Source organism: Myiozetetes cayanensis, unplaced genomic scaffold (genome assembly GCF_022539395.1).
Source record: "Myiozetetes cayanensis isolate MyiCay16 unplaced genomic scaffold, myiCay2020 scf35, whole genome shotgun sequence".
Lineage (NCBI taxonomy): Eukaryota > Metazoa > Chordata > Aves > Passeriformes > Tyrannidae > Myiozetetes > Myiozetetes cayanensis.
This window is the reverse complement of record NW_026087577.1, coordinates 337,020-359,743: the sequence shown is the minus strand read 5'-3', so window position 1 is coordinate 359,743 and position 22,724 is coordinate 337,020. Positions and strand designations below refer to the sequence as shown.

At 63.4% G+C, this 22,724-nt stretch overlaps 2 protein-coding genes across 6 annotated transcripts; one reads left to right on the top strand and one right to left on the bottom strand.

Annotated features, from left to right (window-relative positions):
• The first annotated feature begins 1 nt into the window (after position 1).
• Positions 2–2,430, top strand: HAPLN2 (hyaluronan and proteoglycan link protein 2). Its single transcript, XM_050327860.1, has 6 exons — positions 2–312; positions 489–602; positions 881–1,231; positions 1,543–1,659; positions 1,760–1,945; positions 2,137–2,430. Exons 2-6 carry the CDS (start codon positions 515–517, stop codon positions 2,418–2,420), a joined length of 1,026 nt encoding a protein of 341 aa, XP_050183817.1. The 5' UTR covers positions 2–312; positions 489–514; the 3' UTR covers positions 2,421–2,430.
• Positions 2,431–3,323: 893 nt separating this feature from the next.
• Positions 3,324–19,939, bottom strand: BCAN (brevican). Of its 5 annotated transcripts, XM_050327836.1 has the most exons (15): positions 16,478–16,631; positions 14,210–14,302; positions 13,697–14,089; positions 13,390–13,564; positions 13,167–13,294; positions 11,910–12,203; positions 10,404–10,667; positions 9,479–9,643; positions 8,882–9,307; positions 6,690–6,797; positions 6,357–6,515; positions 4,799–4,881; positions 4,340–4,484; positions 3,959–4,138; positions 3,324–3,867 (listed from the first exon to the last, which is right to left on the bottom strand). In XM_050327836.1, the coding sequence occupies exons 1-15, from the start codon at positions 16,491–16,493 to the stop codon at positions 3,842–3,844; spliced, it is 2,655 nt and encodes an 884-aa protein (XP_050183793.1). In that variant the 5' UTR covers positions 16,494–16,631; the 3' UTR covers positions 3,324–3,841. The 5 variants fall into 5 exon arrangements, with proteins under 5 accessions (XP_050183793.1, XP_050183792.1, XP_050183791.1 ...); XM_050327835.1 differs by lacking the exon at positions 16,478–16,631 and adding an exon at positions 19,681–19,939 and having other exon boundaries at positions 8,882–9,643; XM_050327834.1 differs by having other exon boundaries at positions 8,882–9,643; positions 16,478–16,634.
• Positions 19,940–22,724: the final 2,785 nt, after the last annotated feature.

The window sequence follows — 22,724 nt, the reverse complement described above, 5'->3', positions numbered from 1 at the left end:
CAGGGAGTGCGGGCACGGCTGGCACCATGGGAGCAGGCAGTGAGAGCCCACGGGGCCACGGGGCTGCCAGGACGCTGCCCGTCCCAGCACGGTGACAGGGCAGGGGCTGGCTGGGAGCACCCACTCACCACCTCCCACATCCCCCTGTCCCTGTGCCACCTTTTCTGTGCAGGTTGGACCTTCCCAGAGCCCTCGGCCCCTCCGTGGGCTGTGTATGAAGGAGAAGACGGGACGCAGCAGGAGCTGGGGCAGCACATGGGCCGGGGGCCTTGCATGGGAACAGTGGCTCCCCAAAGGACACACCTGGGGACGGTAAGAGATGGGGCAGGGGGTGCTGGGAAGGAGGGTGGGCACAGTCTGTGGCCTCGATGTCCCCTTTGCACAGTGAATATCAGTGAGCTCGCCACAGAGCGGGGTGACCTCCTCTGGTCCCCACCGAAGCTGGGGGATGTCCCACTGCCTGTCCCTGACCCCTGCACTCCCCCCAGGCACCGTCCTGCCCCCAGCTCTAAGGATGCACAGGCTGCTCCTGCTTGGCTGCTTCTGGCTCCTGACAGCACCCAGAGTGTCCAGCATCTTCCAGAGGCCGACTGGGAGTCCAGGTAGGGAGCAGGGCCTGGGAGGAGGATGGAGGAACCCATTGACCCGAGGGGCAATGCTCTTTGGGATCAGTGCTGGAGGATAGAGACGATGCTGGGAGGTGTCTAGCTGGGGCAGGGGCTGAACTGGGCTGCCAGAGGATGCAGGAGAGGGACAAGGAACCAGGAGAGAAACCACCAAATGCCCCTGAGGGTTGAGGGGTGCTCGGGCTGAAGGGGCGGTGGGGCCTCAGCAACGCTCCCTGGTGACCCTGTGCTGAGGCTGCCTGGGGGTGCCACAGCCCCCCCGCGCCTGCAGTACCTGCTGGAGCCCCTCCACTCCACGGTGCACACTCAGCGCGGGGCCACGGCCACCCTGCCCTGCGTCCTGCGCGCCCTACCCCGCAACTACCGCGTGAAGTGGAGCAAGGTGGAGCCAGCCAACTACCGGGAGAGCATCATCATCATCACCAACGGGCTGTACCACAAGAACTACGGGCCGCTGAGCCCGCGGGTGCGGCTGCGGCACAGCCACCGCTACGACGCCTCGCTCACCATCACCGATGTGGCTCTGGAGGATGAGGGGCGCTACCGCTGCCAGCTGGTCAATGGGCTGGAAGATGAGAGCGTCTCGCTCACACTGCACCTCGAAGGTGAGGCTGGGCTCCCCCACCCCAGGGATGCAGCAGGAGACTGCTCTGGACTGTGGGCTGGACTGGAGGTCTGCGGGTTCAGTCCCTGTATGGGCCAATTCACTTAAGAGTTGGACTCGATGATCCCTGTGGGTCCCTTCCAACTCAGAACATTCTGTAACTCCTGTCTGCTGTAACTCCTGTCTGTGCCTGGCTGCCTCCACCCCTTGTTGTACTGCCTCAGCCTCACCTTCAGCACTGAATCTCTGGGGATGATAAGTCAAAGCCCCCTCAGGGAGAGTATCTCCCTCACCCTGTCCCTGCCCCTCCAGGTGTCGTATTCCCTTACCAACCCAGCAATGGGCGCTACAAATTCAACTACCATGAAGCCAAGCGAGCCTGTGAGCAGCAGGACTCGCGCCTCGCCACCTACCAGCAGCTGTACAAAGGTGAAGCACTCAGAAAAAAGACCCCTCTTCCGCCCAAAAGCGCGCCTGGCTGGGCAGGGGGGAGGGAAGTGCTGGTGCTGAGCTACCTCTTGCCCCACAGCCTGGACAGAAGGTCTGGACTGGTGCAATGCTGGCTGGATCCTTGAGGGGACAGTCCACTACCCCATCATCAACTCGCGGGAGCCTTGCGGTGGCCGCCTCCTCCTACCCGGTGTCCGGACCTACGGGGCCAAGGACAAGCAGAAGGATCGCTTTGATGCTTTCTGCTTTACCTCTGCTCTTCAAGGTAGCGCTGGGGTCCCCTGTCCCTCCCACAGAGCCCTGATGATACCCCCCCAAAATTTGTGCCAGGTCTGGGGGGTTGTTCCCGGGGCATCGTGTTGGTGGCTGCTCACCCGCAGTGTCCCCATCCATCCATCCATCCATCCATCCATCCATCCATCCATCCATCCACCCATCCACCCATCCATCCCCAAGGCCAGGTCTACTTCATCCGGGGCCACCTGAACTTCAAGGAGGCCGGGCAGGCGTGTCGCAACCACGGGGCCGCCATCGCCAAGGTGGGGCAGCTCTACTCGGCCTGGAAGTTCTCCCAGCTGGATCGCTGCGACGGGGGGTGGCTGGCGGACGGCAGCGTGAGGTACCCCATCACCATGCCCCGCCAGCACTGCGGGGGGCTGCCCGACCCTGGCGTCCGCAGCTTCGGCTTCCCCAACAAGGAGATGAGGACCTACGGCACCTACTGCTTCGTGGGGAAGTAGGGGACACCGGGAGGAGGGGTGGGTGGGCTGGGCGGAGGGGGTGGCAGGGGGACACCAGCTCTCGTCGCCCCAGAAGAGTTTGGGATGGAGTATGAGGGGTCCCACAGCAATTTTGGGTGGTTCATGTGTCATCTGTTGAAGAAACAGAGCTGGATTTCGGTGCTCAGAGCGTGCTCTCACAGAGCTACTCCCCATACCCCAGCCTGCTGCTGGGCTTGTGGGCTGCTCAAGGCTTGCTGGAGAAGCCAGACCCATTGATGGGCCAGGAAGGGGGGGTCTAATCCAGTCCCCCCATTCCCCAGCTCCCATGAATCCCTCACCCCATCCTCACTCCCCGCGGCTGTGAGGACTCTCCCTGGTGTGAGCACAGAGGACTTGGGCTGGGCATTAACGAGCGTGACTAATGGCGTGTCGCCTTCTCAATTAATAAAGCAACGGCAAAGCTGCACAGCAAAGCCACACTCCCGCCTGGCTCCTTCCCCTGGGGCCATCTGGCCCCTCCACCAGGGGAATTTTGACAGGGACTTTCCATCCCTGATGCCCTGTCCGGGGGTTATCTGTGTTCCGGGCTCGGGGGGTTTCTGGGTGTTGCTGTTTGATACTGCCCAGGAGAGCTATAAAAAGCTGTGGAACTGGCACAGTGCAGGGGGATTAACGGCGTGGGGAGATGTTGGCATGGCCTGATACCTGTCTCGTGTGTTTGCTGGTAGCAACATCCCCATCCAAGCCCTGACCAGTGCCCAGTGTCACTGGGATGTGGGGGCACTTTGATCTGTGTGCCCAGGCTCTCAGTCTGCTGAAGGACTCTGACGTGGTCTCTATTTTGGGGCTGTACAGCCCTGCCTGTCCCACCCCTGTGCCTGGACCCCCCACACCAAATGACCAGGCCACCACTCTGCACCATCCATTTACTGGTTTTAATACCCACAGGAGCACAGAGAGGGAGTTTGGGCAACACGTACACAACTCCAAGCCTGCAGCAGTGACTTCTGCCTTTCCTGGGAAGTGCAGAAGCACCCCCACACCCCAGGACGGTGCTGAGCTGCAGCAGAGCTTGGATGTCCCCATGTCACGCCCCACCAGGGTGTCACAGGATGAGAACCCTTGGGGCAGAGGTGGGAGAAAGCGGCTGAAGGTGACACTGGCACGTCACTACCATCCCCTGCCCATGGTGTCCCCCTTGATTTCCACTCTGTTGTGACTCCGGGAACGAAACTCCCGTTGTGCCGCATTTCAGGTCCCTGTCGGTTCCTTTCGAGGGGGGTCTTGAGTTATTGGGATTTCTTTGTACAGATATAAAACAAACAAGGAGGCAGACACCCAGCAGTGAGGTTTCATCCCACACTAGGGTCCCAGTGCTGTCCCCATCCACGCGAGCTCCAGGGCCTGGGCAGGCGGTGGCTGCTGCCCCACGGACTCATTCAGTTCTCACGGGGCTGAGCCAGACCTGGGGTGGGGGGATACAAGAAGGCCCAGGTGAAGGGAAAGCCGGGTTGGCAGGTGCTTGGAGAACTCAGGGTGGGGGTCCTGGTTCTCACCGGGGCGACAGGCCAGCTGGGGGGGCTCCCACGTGCCGTCCTCCCTGCAGCGGATGACGGGCGAGTGGCGCGGGACGAGGCCGTGCCGGCACTGGTACCGCGCGATGGAGCCGATCTCGTAGCGCTGCTTTGGTTTGCCAAAGGCGCGGGCGTTGGTGAGGGCGGGGGGCCCACACTGCACTGCAAAGGGGGTGGGGGTCATTGCAGACAGCATGGATTGACCCCCCTCCAGAACCTCAGCCTGGAGCAAAAACACTGCCACATAAACCCTGAACTGGCCCATGCGCAGGATCCGTTTCCCTGCTGTGGGGAGGGTGGGGAAACTCCCTCTTTGGGGGTTGCAGAGCCCCAGCCCGAGGGTGGGGGGGAGGCATGGCTTACCCAGCCCCATTTTGCAGGTGTAGGAGAGGTGGTAGTTGCAGGGCACGTCGCTCCACTGTCCCCCGTCGTGCCACACGATGACCACGCAGTTCTCGCCAGAAAGGAAGTAGCTGTCGGGCTGCCCGGGGTGCCAGTTCTCATAGAGCTGGGGGGGACAGGCATGGCAGGGTGCACGGGGCACCCCAGTGCACCCTCTAAGTGTGTGTGGGGTGCCTGCACCAGCACACACCCGTCTGCAGCCTCCTGGCTGTGACATCCCCATCAGGAACGAGGTGCCACCTCCACGCCCCTTGGCATGGCCTCGGCACCCCAAATCCCGGGGTCTGGCTCCCCTGAGGATGCTCATCCTTGCTGAGGGGCTTCAAATCCTGGCCCCAGGGTTGGACCCCAGTGCTGGAGAAGGGTGACAAGGTGCCAGGCAGGGTGAGGGCACACAAGAGCTTACCCAGCCCGACTTACCAAGGGGCTCCCATCAGACCACTGGAAATCCCCCTCGATGGTCCGGTCGTTCAAGCCGATCCATTGGTACTCCCTGTACTGGTCTAGGGGGTAGGGGCTGTGTTGGAGACGGGAACACACCCAGGCAGCCCAGCACCACCTGGCAGGAGGGGGCTGAAGGGTGCTGGAGGCTGAATTCGGGGGAGATTTGGGGTCTGGGGATGAGTGCGGGGAAACAGAGGTGTCCCTCACCCTGCAGCGGGAGGGCGATGGGAGATTTGGGGACAAGGGGAGCCCCGAAAGGGACACAGCGGGACCCTGCCCTGCCCGCACCCCGGAGCGGAGGGACTGGGCTGGCCGGGAGAGGGCGGCATTGCCCCGGGACCCCGCCGATCCCTGCCTGTCCCCACATGTCCCTGCCTGTCCCCACATATCCCTGCCGGTACCGGCCTGTCCCTGCCGGTCCCTTTCTGTTCCTGCAGGTCCCCACCTGTCCTTGCAGGTCCCTGCTTGTCCCCACCCGGCCCTGCAGGTCCCCACCTGGCTCTGCCTGTCGCTGCCTGTCCCTGCAGCTCTCTGCCTGCCCTTGCCTGTCCCTGCAGGTCCCCACCTGGCTCTACCAGTCCCTTTTCTGGTCTGACCAGTCCCTGCCTGGCCCTGCCAGTTCCTTTCCTGTCCATACCTGTCCCCACCTGTCCCTGCAGCTCCCTTTGAGTTCTCTCCCTGTCCCTCTCCTCCTTCACTCTCAAGTCCCTCCAGGCCTCCTTGCTCTCTGTCCCATCCCCACCACTCTTGTCCCTGATCTGCCTCCCCCTGCCTTTCCCCCCTGTCCCTCCACAGCTGCTTTCAGTCAGATTATTGCTTTGCCTTCAAATTTACTTGCACTTGTCCAACCCTCTGCCAGTCTGTCCACTTGTCACTGGATCATGGAATTGTTTAGGTTGGAAAAGCTCTCCAAGACCACCAAGTCTGACCATTCCCCAGCACTTCCAAGGCCACCACCAACCCATGTCCCCAGGTGCCATATCCACATGTCTGTTAAATCCCTCCAGGGCTGGGCAGCCTGTGCCAGTGCCTGACCACCCTTCCATGAAGAAGGTTTCCCAATATCCAACCTAAACCTCTCCTGGCACAATTGAGGCCATTTCCTCTTGTCCTGTTGTTCCCTGGGAGAAGAGCCCAACCCCAACCCAGCTCCCGCCTCCTGTCAGGGAGTTGGAGAGAGTGAGAAGTCCTCCCTTGAACCTTCTTTACTCCAGGTTGAGTTCCCCCCAGCTCCCTCAGCTGCTCCTGGTGCTCCAGACCCTTCCCCAGCTCTGTTCCCCTTCTGTGGTCCCACAGCAGCCCCTCAATGCATTTCTCGTCATGAGGGGCCCAAGACTGAGCCAGCCTGCTCCCATGTCTATCTGTGTACCTATCTACCTGTCCATCCATCCACCCATCAGCTCTGAAGGGCCAGGCTCTGCCTCAGCTTTTGGTTGCTTTTTCATCTTAAGGTTCCAAACTTGCACCCCAGCACTGAGGGTCGTGGACCAGCGGTCCAGGGGGGTGCAGCAGGGTCTGGGGTGACATCACGTACCATTAATGAAGTCCTGCTCTTCAGGGGTCAGGATGGTGGCCAGGTGTCCCCCGTAATGTCTGCACTGGGTCTCTGCATCCTCCCAGCTCCGCCGGGTGGAGAAGTGTTTGTAACAGGCTCCCTGGAAGCTGTCCCAGCCAGGGCTGCACCTCCTCAGCGCTGAGCCCCGGCGGGGAGGAAGGAGGGAGAGAGCAGAGGGTCAGGGTGATGGATCCCAACTCACCCTGGACTCCTGATCTCCCTACTTTTATGTCTCCTGAGCCACCGGTTCAGCAGCTGGGATGGCAGCAGGACCTGGACAGGGTGGCCCATGATGGGCCCTGGGGGACTCACGTCTTTCACAGCTGCTGCCTCCGTAGCCGGGCAGGCACAGGCAGGTGAGGTGGGTGTCGTCCTCTGTGCAGGTCCCTCCGTTCAGGCAGGGGTTGGGGACACAGCCACCTGCAAGGCACATGCAGCCGTCCTCACTGCAGGGGCTCGGGGACCTTGTCAGTGCCCAGCATGGCCAGAGCCTCGTCCCTGCAGTGTCCCACAGCCACCAGGTCTCTGAGCTGACCCCTGAGGCCACCAAGTGTGGGGCAGGTGAAGGACTCAGGTGCGTTGTGATGTCCCCTGAGCTGTCCCACGCTGCCCTTTGTCCATGGGATGGACCCAGCTCAGCTGCCCCAGCCCAGAGCTGGCCAGACCTGGGGCTTTGGCCTCCCCTCAGGGCACAGGGACATGAGCTGGATGCTCTCATCCTCCAGATCAGTGGTCTGGCTGCCGTGCCAGCCCCTGGCCCACTCCTGCTGCCCGGGCACAGCTCCCGCTTTCCCCTGGGGTGATGCAGCAGTTGTATTTTGGGAGGGGACCACGCAAAGGATAAACCCTTCAGCAGTCCTGGCCTCACACCCTCAGCCTGGCCAGCAAGATGAGCCATACGCCTGTCCCTCTGGTGTCACCTTCAGCCTGACCAGGGCTGATAACTCAGCCAGAGTGTCCCCAGCAGCCCGTTATGGTCATTAATGCGCCCGGAGCACGCTGTGTGCTCCCAGCCCAGCTCAGGGTGTGATGAAGGGCTGCTGCCAGCGCCAGTGCAGCGAGGACTGGAAGTCCTTGATCCCCTTCATCCTAATGATGCCCCATTTCATGGTCCTTGGCGCGGTGAAGACGTGAGGAGGGTGATGTTGTCACCCTCACCCGCCCCCAGGCACCATCACCGCCACACAAGGTGACAGTAGATCACCCAGGACGTCCAGCTCTTCCCCAGCAGACCAAGGAATGGAGAGGGATGGGCGATTTAGGGTCCTAACATCACATGGGCGGCTCTTCCTGGGCATCTGTCCTTGCCAGGGCAAGGGTAATCACCCCACAAGGTCTGGCCACCCTCCACAGAGCCTCCCTCATGGCATGGGACCAGGCAGGGCACTGCCAGAGAAGGGGGGGAAGGGACCTCACATGGTCCCCTCTGCTGCAGCTACCCTTGCAGGGAGCAGGGGGTAGGGTCTTGGCTGCTGTACACTGAACTGGAGCTGGGAGCATCCTTGGAGGGGGGGGGAAGGGGACAGAGGGTGGGTCTGGGTGGGTGACACCCACCTGCAGCAGTTCATGCACCCACCACTCACCCATCTCAGCCCTCCTGTTGGGGGACCAGGACTGGGGTGACGGGGAAACTGCTCCCTGGGGGGACTGCAGCAATTCTAGGGTGCTTGGCCACCAAAGGCTGCACAAAGCAGGGTTCTCTTGGTGGGTCTCTGCACCCCACGACCCATTGGTGCCCTCATTTCCCTCTGCTCATGCCATGCAACCCTTGCCCCTCCTCCTGGGGAGTGACCCAGCCCCGGGAGGGGGGGGCCACATGGAGCGTGCAAAGCAGCCATACCCACCCAGACCTCACGGGGGGGAGAAGGGGTCCCATCCACCCCACTCCCAGGGACTCCCGGGGCCAGAGGGTGGGGGATTAGTTCGTCAGTGGGAGGGGCGCGTGTGCAGCAGGCGCAAGGACGAAGGGAAGAGCTCGCCGAGATGCTTGTTCTAGAAAGCTTTTAATTCCCTTTATTAGTACCACGGTTAGTCAGAGCAGGGGCTGGGGCCGCCTTTTGCTTATTGGGCTTTTTCATGGAAACAGTCATTAAAACACTTCACAGAAGTAGAAGAGATTTTAAGTGCATGCAGAGCTCGGACCAATTTGTTTGACAAATATGTGCTTCTCCGGACCTGTAACCTTCCCTTACCCAGCTGAGGAGGAGAGAGAGAGAGAGAGGAGAGACAGACGGACGGACAGACAGAGGGAAGCACAGCATGAAGGAAAGGTGTCGGCTTTCTCTATTGCCAAAGAGCAGCCAAGAGGGCTGCCCCGAGGGCGAGAGTGGCACGGCGGGGACCCCCGGTCGAGCTGGCGCCTGCCCCGACGCTGGCCCGCTCCGTGGGGAGGGCGGGCAGGGGCACAGCCGTGCTGGGGGCCGGGTCCCCCAACGGGGTCCCCGTCAGGGTCACCCCAGAGCTGCCGGTACGGGGAGAGGTGAGGCCATCCCTGCGGGTCCCACCTGGTTCTCCAGGAACGGCTGCAAGGAAACCCTCCACGGTTGCAACGGAGGGAGCAGGTTGCTCTTCCTCCTCCTCCTCCTCCTCCTCGGAAGGTGCTGCAGGCATCCCGCGGTCAGCGCCCGGGGGTCGCGGCACAGCCTCCTCTCCTTCCAGGGCTGGTGCGCGGCTGCCTCCAGGCACCGCCGTCGCCTCCGCTGCGGGGACGGTGCTCCCGTCCCCTGGGGCCGCGGGTGAGGGGAACCACGGGGCCCCCGACAGCTCCTCTCCCTCCTCCTGCGGCTGCGAGGGCGCAGCGGGCAGCGGGGAAGCCCCGGGGCTTTCGACCACGTCTCCGGAGAGCTCGGCGTCTTCAGCGGCGGGGACGGAGCTGCTCGTCCCGCCGGGCTTGTGGCCTCGCCGCGAGGTCCCACCAGGCTCTCGGCGCTCTGTCGAGGTGGCAGAAGCGGCACTGGTTGGCCATGGCACGCGGTGCCCAGGTGCCCCGGGGCTGGCAGTGTGGGCCGGCCGCCCCATGGAGTCTCTCGGGCGGCCGGGGCGGTGTGTGGGGGCGGCAGGGCTGGGCGGCCGAGGAAAGCCCTCGGGAGGCTCCGTGTCACCTGCTGGGGCATCGGTGGGTCCCTCTGCGCCCAGCCGCGGGGCCATGGAGAGTGTCTCTGTGCCGGGGGCTCCGTCCGGCTCCAGGCTGGGGTCTCGCCCTCCGCCCGGGCTCTCGGCCGATGTGCTGCCAGGGCCCCTGCCCGGCGCTGCTCCCTGTTCTTCCTCTGCAAAGGGCAAGGCAGAAAGACAGTGAGACGCCGGCGCCAGACCAAGGGGTCGCGGGCTCCGGCATCTCCCACCAGCGCTGCCAATCCTCCCCCGGTGGGCAGAGCCGTGGGAGGGGGGGCGACGCCAGCACAAAGGTGCACGGGGAGATGGAAGTGGCCCCGAGCCCCTGTGACACTGTCTCCTCTGAACCGACACGGCTGACAGCTCTGGCTTGGCCACTGCCAAGCCCAGCCCTGGGTTCCCTGTGGCAGGGGCCATGCTCAGCCCCTCACGCTGTGCCTGGCCTCCTTTCCCTCCAGCTGCCAGCGCCCCTGTCCAACTCCTTGCTCTGCTGAGCTACGGTCCAGCACCGACGCTGCACTCTGGACTCTGGCCGAGGGAGGGACACAGCGGATGTCCCCACGCACAGCCCTACACCAAGACACCAGTGCAGCAGCCACAGGGGCTCCCTCTGCGGGAGGGACAGGGACAGCAGGGGTGACCTGGGCACCCACAGGTGCCTCCAACCTCTCCTTGCAATCCCGGTGCCTCTGTGCCTGCGGTTCATCTCTGCGTCCCAGCCCTGGCACGGCCACAGCAGCTGCTCAACCTGTGTGGGACAGTCCGTGCCTGGCCACGGTGGCTGCCCCACTGTCCCTGTCCCCCCGTCCTCCTCCACAGGGCAGGGGCTCCCCAGCTTTGCAGCACAGCTAAGTGGGACACCTGCCTTGGGGACGGCTGGGGCCGTGGGGAAAGGGGAAGCAGGGGTGGGGTGACCTGAGGACACGGAGGTATCTAGTGGGGGGTGCCGGGCCCCTGGCCCTGGTGTGTCTTCGGGGGGCGGGCTCGGCTTTTCCAGCTCAGTGTCCTCAAAGAAAGGGACGGCGTAAATAGCCCCTCGCGACTCAAGCTCCACTGGTGCTCTGGGCAGCTGCAGCTCCTCCAGCTTTTCTGCCACTGTGACAATCTCCTGGAGGAGATTCTCCTCGGGCTCTTGGGCTTGGTATTTTCCTGCAGCCTCAGGGAAAGAGTTTGTCCCTTCTGTGGGCAGAAAGAAAGTGGGATATTACTGCCCTGTCCTGGCCCCATGGCAGGCAGAGATGTCCTTTGCCCCACAGTGGGGCTGGAGTCCTGGTACCCCAGCAGGGACCCAGCTCTCACTGACCTCCCCTTCCCCACCTAAAGAGGGTCAGCATGGGGCAGGATCAGGCCCTCCCAGTTGCTGTGGGAGCCGGCAGAGCCAACAGCCCTAGTGGAAGCTGTGGGGCTTGGCAGCACATAAGGGGGGCCAGATCCTTAACCCTGCATTCCCCTCTCGGGGAGGCTCCTTCTCCACACTCCCATCCCCACCCCGGGAGAGCAGACATGCATGGGGAGTTAGTGTGTTACGGGGGGCTTGGATTCATGGGATGGGTCCATCCTGCCTAACCCAGCCTGCCTGACCCTGCTGAGGACACTGAGGCACGGGGATGTGTGGCATTCAGCTGATCCGGGGACAGCGTCCCCATCCTGTGAGCCCTCACGGCCCCGAGGGGATGCACGGAGAGGTGGGACCGGGCAGGAGGAGTGAAGGGGCAGCTCTTCCATGCCCATTGTCCCTACAGCTCATCACCTGCAGGGCTCCCCCGCAGCCCAGGAAACGTCGCGCTGCTACCCAGAGGTGTCCTCCCTGCCCACGGTGGGAGGTATTGCCCCAAACCAGCCTGGTAGGCTGCTTTCCACAGCCCCCAGAACGCAGCAGTGCCCCCCCAGGCCAGCAGCTGTGCTCACAGAGCTCACACAGACCGACGGTGCCGCGCAGGACATCCCTGTTCCATCGCGATATAGAGGACATGCAGGGCATCCCTGCTCTGTCGTGACACATCAGCATGCACTGCCGAGACCATGCAGAGCACCCCTCTTCTACCGAGAGCTATCAGCATGCAGTATCAGGACCATGCAGGTTATCCCTCCCCTGTCGCGACATGCAGTACGGAGACCATGCGAGACATCCCTATCCTACCGCTGTGAGTCGGGACGGCACAAGGCACCCCTGCCTGCCCTATCGCGACAGCGCAGCACGCGGCACCAAAGAACAACACGCGGGGATTCTGAGGCGATCCCAGCCCCGCAGGACAGCCCGTCTCCGCCGCACGCAGCGCGCTCGGGTGGCCTGGGGGTGGCACCTCGCCCCCGCCGGGCACCTGAAAGCCCTGCCGGAGGCTTCCCAAGGGCCTCCCGCTGGTCCCTGCCCAGGAGCACCCGCAGGCCGGGGGTGTGGGGGAGTGTAGTGCCCCTCTTTACCTCGGAAGCAGTACGCATCGTATCTACTCTGGGCATCGGGGAATCCCGTCTGGTTGCGGAAGAGGAAGATGGTTTTGACACCCGGCAGGGCTCCGCCGCAGCGCTCCCGGGGGGTGACGATGGGGTAGCGGACGCTGCCGTCGGCCAGCCAGCCGGGGCTGCAGGCGTCCAGCCCCGCGTTCCAGGCCGCGTAGAGCTGCCCCGGGCTCGCCAGCTCCGCGCCCAGCGCCCGGCAGCGCTCCGCCGCCTCCTCCAGCGTGAACCTGGCTGGGGCCGTCTCCAAAAAGATCTCCCCTGCGAAGAGAGGAAGGAGACTCGGTGTCAGAGCTGGGCAGGAGGGCAGGGGCTGCAGGAGCCCCCTCGCCTCCTCCACTCTCCGCACAACCCCAGGAGCTGGCGTGGAGGTGGGGGCTCCGGCGTGTGGAGGCACACCAGGGGCTGGAGGAGCCTGCCTGCATCCCTGCCTGCATCCCTGCCTGCATCCCTGCCTCCTGTTTCCCTGCACACGCACGTGGCACCCACAGTGCAGGCGTGGCCGGAGCTCCCGAGCCACACGGGATTCCTGCCCTTGCAAACGGAGCTGAAACCTGGAAGCATCCCTGAACCACGAGTGGGACCCCACGGGAAGCAAGTCTGCAGCCTGCACAGCACAATCCACAAGCAGGACATCTCTCAAGTGGACCTGCAAGCCCAGTGTGTGAAGCCTGCTGTGGTGTGGCTTCACACTGAGGCGTTCTGGGCACACCACTTGCCAACCCCCATGACCACACTGATCTCCCTGTCCCATCACATTGTGTCCTCCACACAAGCAACTTGTCCCTTGTCCCTGCCACCCTACCTGGCATCACCCACACCGACCCCACAACAGCTGCTGCCACCAGTGGGGATCCCCATCAGGGCCCAAAGGAGGGACCAGCCACCCCCATGGTGGGATCAGCAGCACATGCAAAGCATGGTACAAGCACAGCCAACCCCAAACCACCTGGCAATGTTCCCCACGCTCTGCTGCCAAACCAGGGCAGCTCACCGTGGGCACACTCCAGCCTGGGCAGTGCCTGCCCAGGGGCAGAACCCCCCCATCCTGCCAAACCGAACCAGGATGCTTTGGGAAGCAGCACAGCAAGTCCCCACGCCCTGGAACCAGAGCCTGAAGTTCAAGGCAGCTTTTTCCTTGGGTTCACAACTGGTTACAGGGGCGAGTTAGTGCGGGAGCAAAAGCAGGGGAGGGCAAGAGGGGGCTGGTGGCACGGCAGGCACCTGGGAGGTCCTCAGCGTAGCAGTACACGTCGTACATGTCCTCTGGGTCCACCACCCCGTAGTTCCTGACCCCGGGAAAGCCATTCATGTCTCCATAACAGGCCTCGCGGGGTGTCTGGATGGGGTACCTGGGGCAGGAGAGCACAGGGACGGGTTGGTGATTCCCAGAGGGGTGATGGGGGAGGCAGCAGGGGCAATGCCCCTGGGTGGCTGCGGTGCCCACCTGACGGTCTGGTCGGCGATCCAGCCGGCGTCACACTGCTCGTAGCCACCCAGGTAGGCAGCGTAGAGCTGCTCGGGGGTGGCAATGCTGGCACCAATCCGGGCACAGGCTTCCTGCGCCTCGGCGAAGGTGTAGGCGTAACGCATGGAGCCCTCCCGGTAGTGAAACACCACCCCTGAGGGAGCACAAGGGCGTGGGCCAGGGGCTTCAGGGCAGCCCCCACCCGTGCTGAGGGGGGGGGGCGTTTGCCGAGCCAGGAGAGGGCCCCAACCCGCCCCAAACCCCTCCTCTCCCCACCTTGGAGTACCTTTGACTTTGACATGCAGGATGTCGTGGCCGTCCTCGATGCCGTGCTGCACGTCGCAGCGGTAGATGCCCGAGTCGTTGGGCCGCAGCTCGGTGAGCAGGAGGGAGGCGTTGGTGTAGCGCTGGTGGAAGATGGGCAGGGAGGCGCGCAGCCGATAGTCCTCGCTCACCTTCACCCTGTCCCCCCGAGCTACCAGGATCTCCACCTCCCTGCCCTCAGAGATGAAGGTCCACTTGACCCGGGGGGTTCCCAGCACAGCCCGGCGGCCGCCCGTGCCAGCAGTGGGCTGGGGGCCAAGGTAGGTGATGAGGCAGGGGATGGTGATGTCGCCTGCCAGCACGGGGTCGAGGGCTGGGTGGCGTGGGATGGAGACCTGCAGAGCCTTGAGGTCCTCTGGGTGGGAGAAGAGAGGAGCCATGAGCAGGACGAGGGTGGGGGCCCCCCTGAAGCCCCCACTGTGGGGCACAGAGGGGGCAGGGAGTGACGCAGACACGGCCGATGATGCCGAGTTACCTGTGCCATCTCCGGGGCCAAACACCTGCGGGACCACCGAGGGGGCAAACACCCAGAGCAGCAGCAGTGGGAGGGCTGGGGCCATGCTCTGCCCTGTGAGGGGGGAGCAAAAGCCACCAGCTGTGCTTAGAATCCAAAAAATCATCAGAAATATCCCATCCCTGCATGAGTGGGAGAGGTCAGGGAGAGCCCCCAGCCCATCTGTGCATGGGTGGGGTGTCAGGGCACAGAGGGAGAGACCGGCACTGGCACGGCCGTAGGGTATGACCTGGACCCATGGACAGTGGAGAGGAGAGGGAAGAGAAGGAAATGTGCCTCGGTTAAGAGGAGGAAGGAGGCAGCGTGAGCTCCCAGGACCACTGGCTGGGAGCCACTGGGTGCCATCCAGCCCCACCAGCCTTCCCTGGGAGCCGGGTCCTCTGAGGACAGCAGAGCCCAGCCTGGCACGGACAGCACGGAAGGTGTGAGCCCAAACGCTGGTCACAGAGGGCAGGGAGGTGACACCGAGAAACCTCAGGTAGGGTTCTGACAGCGGGCACTGAGCAGGAAAGAGGCAGCGAGGGAGGTGAGTGAGCAAGAGGGGCACACGCAGGTGCTTGTGCCTCTCCACGCGTGTCGCAGAGCCCACACGTGCAGGTGTGCACACGCGTGTGCGTGCGCTCACGCACGCGTGTGCTGAGGAGGGAGTGTTTGTGGAGGGGGCTGAGGTCAGCGAGCTGCTGGAGGTGGGGGAGGAAAGGGGGGACAGCACACAAAGCACAGGGCAGAGGGGGAGGGAAGGAGCGGGGCGGCTTCTTTGCCATTCAGCTCACGCCGGAGGCTCCCTGCGCGCGGGCTGGGAACAGCGGGGCTGACCAAAGCAGCCATTATGTCCCAGGCCTCTCTCAGGCTGCCTGGCACAAAGGGCTCTCACCGGAGGGCTGGGGAAGCAGCGCTGAAAGGACGGCCCAGTGGCCAGCACTGCCATCACCAGGCCCCCAGCCCTCCCCAGGGAGCAGCTCAGGGGATGTCACGGAGGGGCTCCAGCTGCCCACGGCCTCTTGCAGCCCTCCAGAGGGGAGGGTGATGCTGGGGATGTGGGGAGATTGCTCTGCGTGATTCACGACTCCTGATACCCCTTCACCCCTCTGCAGAGGCACCTCAGGGGGTTGGGAGTTCCTCAGCCCCCCATGCCAGGATTGCATCATACCGTTCCCTGGGAACGGAGCACCCTGAGCCTCGGAGCAGCTTTGTGATTTATGAGCTCTTTGTACTGCATTGATCTCGGCAGCCACAGTAGTGGCTTAGGCAGCTCCATGGCAGATTGCTGGCTTGCCAGGGCCTGCCTGATGGGAGGCTGTCCTGGTCATCTGCATCCCTCTGCAAACTGTGCTCTGGGGAGAGGGTGTGAGTATAGCCCCCAACACTGAGTACTGTGTACTCACACCCCAGCACCAAGGATGTCCAGGCACCACCCACCATGGACATACAGCCCATGGAACTACACACCATGGACATACAGCCCCTGGCACCAACCATCATGGACATACAGCCCATGGAACTACACACCATGGACATACAGCCCCTGGCACCAACCATCATAGACATACAGCCCCTGGCACCATCCACCATGGACATACAGCCCATGGAACTACACACCATGGACATACAGACCCTGGCACCAACCATCATAGACATACAGCCCCTGGCACCATCCACCGTGGACATACAGCCCATGGAACTACACACTGGGGACATACAGCCCCTGGCACCACCCACCATGTAAATACAGCCCCTGGCATCACCCATCATGGATGTACAGCCCCTGGTACCACATAGAGATGAATGTGCGTACCCTGGCACCACACACTAAGGATATCCAGTCCCTGGCACCACCTACCATGGACATAAAGCCCCTGGAAACACACACCATGAACATACAGCCCCTGACACCAAGCACTGTGCATGCACAGCACCTAGCAGAAGCTCCATGGTCTTACAGCCTCTGGCACTCCACATCATGGATGCACGGCCCTTGGCACCACCCACTATGGACATACAGCCCCTGGCATGACACATCATCAGTGTCCAGTCTCTGGTAACACCCACCATGGATGTACAGCCCCTGGCACCACCCACCATGGACATACAGCCCATGGCATGACACACCATCAGTGTCCAGTCTCTGGCACCACCCACCATGGACATACAGCCCCTGGCACCACCCACCATGGACATACAGCCCTTGGAACCACCCACCATGGATGTACAGCCCCTGGAACCACGCACCCTGAACATCGACCATCACATGCAGACCACAGACCTCCCGTTCCCAGCAGGAGCTCAGCAGGGCAGCCCAAGCTCGATCGCCCGGGGCCCGGCCGGCGGTGCCAGGGCCAAGCCAGGGGCTCTCTCCACTCCGGACGGGTAATTTGAATGCAGCCCCGCGGCTCTGGAGTGAGGGACAAAACCCTCCTGCCGTGGCCGGGCTCCAGTGCGGGGGTTGGCTGCCACCCCCAGGGCGGCCAAGCGAGGAAGGCTTTTGTCATGGGCACCTTTTCTTCCCACCCCCAAGGCGCCGCGGTGGCGCGGGCAGCAGCCACGAAACCCCGGGGAGGAAATCCAAGCGATAAAACTCCGCAGGAATGGGGCAAGCTGGGGTGAGCGGGTGTCTGCTCCCTTCCCATGCCCACCCCTGAGTGGACCAGTGTGCTGGCACCGGGAATGAGATGGGGAGAGGGTTAAACCTCGTTTCACGCTTCCTATGGCTGATGCCCTGAGGTCCCGGAGTCCCATGACGGCAAGAGACTCTCAGCCATCAAATCTGGGACTTGAGGTTGGATTTTTGGCCTGGGTTTTTTTCTTGTTTTCCACAGATGGAAAATCTTTTGACCCACATGTCATGAGGGAAAAGCTGGGAGCAGGACTAGGGAAGGGCAGCCAAAAAGGTTGAGGAGGGGGAATGGCAGATGCTCAATTGCCTCTGAAACCTCAGAGCTCAGGAGATGCCAGGGAGGGACTGAGACACAGGCATGCACGTGGCAGGGCCGGCTAACCTCCATTTCCGTGGGAAACCAGGTGGAAAATAGAGCTGAAGTCTATTTTGGGACAGGAGTGATCTTTCTTTCTCCCCTGAGCTCGGCCCTCCTTTCAGAGGCGGCCCCTCGGATGTGGGGCCAGCAGGATTTGGGGCTGCAGCACCCGGTCCAGGGCGTGAGGCAGGAGATGCTGCAAGGGGAGGGGGTCCCTTCTCATGTCTGAAGGAGGGTTTTCTCCTCCGTAGCCCCTCGTCCCCTCCACGTGACGGTTACTCATCCCGGCTCCCAAGGTGCCCTGCCAGCCCGCAGCGAGCCGGAGGAGGGGGGGAGCAGAGCGGTGGCTTTCCAGGGATGCTCAGCTGCAGAATGAGTCAGCAGCCGCCGGCACGGTCTGGCCCCGCTCCAGCCCCATCCCCAGCAATGCAAAGGGCTCCGGACACCCCGCTGCCGCCCCGGCTGCCGGACGGACCCGCAGCCACGGTTCGCGTGTGGCTGCGCCGTGTCCGTCCATCCCCCTCCATCCCGCGGTGATGCAAACTGGTGCTGCGGTCAAGATTCGTCCCCACCCCCGCGGGTGGGTGGGGTGCGACCCTCGGAGGGGTCCCCGGAGCGGGGCAGTGCCAGGGACATGCCAGCTCGGGGTATGCAGCGGGAAGAGCCCGGCAGCCTCTTGGCAGCAGCTGCTGGCAGAGCTTAAAGGGCCGGAAGCAGGTGGGGAGAACGGGGCGGGGAGGGGTCCCTCCAGCTGCCAGAACCCCCTGCCTCCCCACCCCAGCAGGGAGAAAGGGGCTCCTTGTTGCGGGGCTGGGCTGTGGGAAGTGAGGGGAGGAGTCCCTGGGGAGATGCAGTCCCACACGGAGGGGTGGGGGCGGGAGCAGACCCCGCAGGAACCCTCCAGGCACACGTGAGCATGTGCACCCCCCCGGTAAGCGTGTCACACACACACACGTGAAGGTTTGCACACCCATCCCCGCCTGGGGGGCTCTGGTGGGGAAACTGAGGCACCAGGTGGGAGAGAAGTGGGCTGAGTGGAGGATGGTGGTTGGTCCCAGACTTCAGCGCTGCTGCTCAGCTGGGACCCAGCCCCACTGCCGCTCACCGGCCAACTCGCATCTCCCCGTTCCCGGCGCAAGATCACCCGATTTCCCAGATTTCCCAGCCTAAATCCATTCCCTGAAAAGCAGCCCTAAAGTATCCCGATCGCACTCTCCCTGTGCCCAGAAGCTGGAAACGGCTCTGGGCTAGGACAGAGGGAGTTTCTCCCACCCACCCCCCCAACGGCAGCCAAAAGGAAGAGCAACAGGTTCTGGGTTGCGCTGAGACGGGAGAAGTCGGCGTGACGGGAGCAGCGCTCCCTGGCAGGGATGCTCAAGGGCAGCCCCTTCGTCCCGGGGACGAAATGCTCTGGCTGCGGGAGGGGAGGGGGATTGCGGCAAACAACCCCCACCTGGGGCACCCCACGGGGCACGTGGGGTTCGCACTGGGGCTGTTCGGTTGGGAAGAGCCGTGAAAATCCTGACAAATTTTCCCCCGACCCCTCCCGTCCCCCTCACTGGGACAGAGCCGGACATCGGAGCCGAGAGAGCTGGGGGAGGACAGGGAGACCCGGAGGTGCTCTAGAGCCACCCCAAACCCTGCGCTCGTCCCCAGCCCCCCCCAGAACCGGCAGCTTTGCGCATAAACCACCCCCCACCACCACGGGGAGTAGCGACACGGCCGGGCAGGAGCGGTGGGAGCCGGACCCGTGCCCAGCTCCATGCCTCAGTTTCCCTTTCCACTGCTGCCCTGATTGCAGCCTCCTCGGGACCAGGACCCCACGGGAGACTCCGCGGGACAGATGGGGAGGGTTCCCCCGTGACGGGACACCCCAGACCCATCCTGGATCCCTGACCCCTCTCCCAAAACGAGGGTCCCGTGGGAGCAGCTGCTTAAACAGCCGGTGAATCGCCCGTAACCCCAATCCCTTCGAGCCCCGCTGCGGGACGGGCTGTGCTCCAGGCTGCAGCAGCCGGCCAGTACTAAAGTCCTTTCTCCTTCCAACTTCTCAAGGCCCCCCCCCCTAACCCCCGCTCTGGCTTCGGCGCTGCGGAGCCGCTACAAGCTGATCCCTTAGAAAAAAAAAAATGCAGCGCGATGCTGTGCTCGGGGGCGCCGGTGACAAGGACAAACCTCCCCGAAGCGGCACCGCGGGGACCCCCAAGTCCGAGCATCCCCCCACCCCCCGCTGCAGGGCAGGAGGATGCCCTGTGCCCCTCCCGGGGAAAAAGCACGGGGAAAGCTCTTGGCATCCCCACGCCGGCTCGGCTCCCGTCTCACTTTTCCGCCCGTGCGGAGGTGAAACGCGATCCTGAGATGAAAAGCGCAGTACGGCAGCGCCCCGGGGACACCGCAGCGCCCGGGGCACCGCCGGCCCCGCACCCCTGGGGGGGACACCACGCGCTCTCCGCATCCCACCTGGCTCCGTGCGTGGCTGCAGCCCCGCGGAGGAGGCCCCTCTGTGCGGCGGGGGGAGCGGGGGGTCCCCTTGCCCGGGGTACCGGTGCGGGGCTGAGCTGCGGCTCCTCCGGGGCAGCGCGGGCGGCGGGCGGCAGCAGGTTGGCAGGACGGCTGGGAAAGAGCTGCACCAGGCATAAGTGCAGGCACCGAGAAAAGAGGCTTCTCTGTGTGAGTGTGTGTGTGTTCGTGTCCTCCACTCTTCTTTTTTTTCCTTTTTTTTTTTTTTTTCTCCTTCCCCTTTCCCTCCTCCTTTTATATTTATTCCTTCCCCTAATTAAGAAGGGAAAAAAAAAAAAGATATTACGGTGTTGGCAGGCGCCTCGTCCCTCCCCGTCCCTCCCTCCTGGCAGCTGGCAAACCCCGCACGAGAGAAGGATGCTCAGCCCGGGCACGGTGTTAACCCAATGCAGCAGAAGTGGGCGAGCAACCGGCTCTGGGACCCCCGGACCCTGCCGGACATGGGGGATCCCCCTACCGCAGACCCCTCCCATGGCATCAGAATGTCCTTGGGATGGTTATTCCTAATATTTGGCAGCTCCAGCAGGACGGAGAGTGGACCACAGGCGGGGGTCCCAGTACCCAGTGGGGGCTTTGTTATGCAAAAGCCCCTTGGCGGTGAGGCCACAGTGGGTGAAGGCACCATCCGGGGGCCGGGGGGACCCTTCGCCAGCCCCAAAAGTGTGTTGGGAGCAGGCAGATGCCACCCCCCGGCACAGCACTCACAGCCTGGCTTGGTCCAGCAGACAGACGTGCCGTGCCTCAGTTTACCCGCCTGCGTCCATGGCAGGGTTAATTCACGCCAGGATAATTTATGCATCTTTAGGCTTGAATGCTTGTTCCTGGAGGGATGTGTGGGGACCTGGGCACCTCAGTGGGGTCCTGGGGCATCTGCAGACCCAAGCCCCTTGGCAGAAGGACAGCTTTGGCACTGGGGCTTTTTTTAACCAGATCTCGCTCAAACTTTCCCTGGCACGGAGCATCCCCCGCCCGGGGAGGGACTGGGGGGGGCTGGCGCGGAGCCTGCCAGGGAATTGCTCGGGTGAGTTTGCAGAAAGCCGCAGCTCCTGAGCAGAATTAATCACTCGTCGCCCTGGGAAATAATTGCAGGCGGCAGAGACGGTCTCGTTAGCGGAGCAGTTGGGTGGGGGATACGAGTGCAGCGGGTGATGCTCCTCCGGTGGGGACACACACACACACACACTGCAGAGCTCTGCCCTGCAGGCATCTGCACCGCGGAGCAGGGGCTGCCACGGGCACCGGCACGGGCAGGGGTGAAACCCACAGGCTGCCCCAGCCTCTGCCCCCCAAAAACCTGAGCCATGAGGTCACATCCTGCACCAGGAGCTTTTGTGGGAACGGGCTGGAGGCCGGGGGAACCGCGGAGTGCCTGCTCAGGGAGGAGCATCCCCCATCCTAATTGGGAACAAATGTTCCCGGCGTGCCTGGGGTTTCCTTGCTGGCTCAGAGTAAATCTTCCAGGGCTGCTGCTCTGCCAGCTCCTTCCCTCCTGGTCCCTCCTGGTCCCTTTTGGTCACTGGAGCAAGGCCCTTGGGACATCCAGCTCCTGGAATGGGCAGGGGAGAAGGGAGAGAAGCAAGACAGCAGCAGGTATTGTCTAACCCTTGTTAGACACCAGAGAATATCCATCCCTGCCTGCAGTTCCAGAGGTGCAGGGGACCTCCCAGGCCCAGCTCCAGCAGCCAAGGGCATGGAAAAGGATCCCAGCCTCATGGGGACTCCCACAGCTGCACCCCCCCACCAAGTCCCAGCTGTGTCCAGCCTGGAAGGGCCTCAGTGCCCAGCTGTGCTTCCTCCTCCTCCTCCTCCAGCCCTGCTTGAAGTCACGTACCAGCTGCTGTCACGCACCCTGTGCCAGGCTCGACAGCACTCACCAGCCCCCACCCACTGAGGCAGCAGGGCTGGAGCACCCTCAAAGCTGCTGCCCCCTCAAAACCTCTGCTGATGCTGAACGCCCCCCCCTGAGCACCCCACGGGGACAGGGGGACAGACATCCCCACCCCAGGGGATCCTGATCCTGAGCACCCCCCCCAAGTGACACAGACACCCCCATCCCAGGGGATCCTGACCCCCAGTGTTCCCCAGGGACACAGAGACCCCATCCCAGGGGGTCCTGACCCCCAGTGTTCCCCAGGGACACAGATGACCCCATCCCAAGTCACTCCCAAACCCGAGCACCCAGCAGAAGGAAGGGATACACAGACACGCCCACCTCAGGGTGCCCCCTAGCTCTCCCCAAGGCAGGGAGGCCCCAGGACCCCCAGCACCCCTGGGGACCCCGAGTCCTCCTTGGGCTGCAGGATTTGCTCTGTCCCACCAAGCCCTGGTGCTGGCTGAGGGAGTGGGGCTGGGCACAGTGAGGAATCCAAAGCAAAAGTATGAGGAGGAAGGGGGAGTAAGGCCAGGGAGGAGGGAAACACTCCCTCCCAGAAGGGAGTAACCACAGGCACTGGGGGCTGTCTTGTGTCAGACACCAATATTAGGGGCACCCAGCCACCCCAGGGGCACCTGGACACCCTGCAGGCTTCTGGACAGCCCAGGAGGAGGAGAGTGGGAGCAGCCAAGCAGTGGGAATGGCCAGCTCTGGAGCAGATGAGCTGTGGAAATGGAGAGGGGGAGGATGAAGACACACAGCAAGGCTTCACCCCCCACTGCTGCCCGGGGCTCCGGGGACCCCGGGTGAATTATCCGACCTCAGAGCTCCCTGTGCTCCTTAATGGCCTTTCAGTCCTGGCTGTGAGAGGCAAAGCAGAGCCGGGGCCAGGGAGCCAGACAGGATGTCTGGCCGGAGATGAGCCGGAAAGGCAATGCCTTTGGGGACCCCCGAGCCGGGTCATTCCCCCTTGCCCACCATCCAGGCACCAGGGGAAAGCCGGGTGCTGGGACTCCGTGACTGCTGCTCCCAGATGTGGGCGGTGTCGGGGGCCCCCAGCAGCTCCCGGGTGGTTCGAGGCTGGGAGGAGCTCGGGGACTTCTCTGGGTGG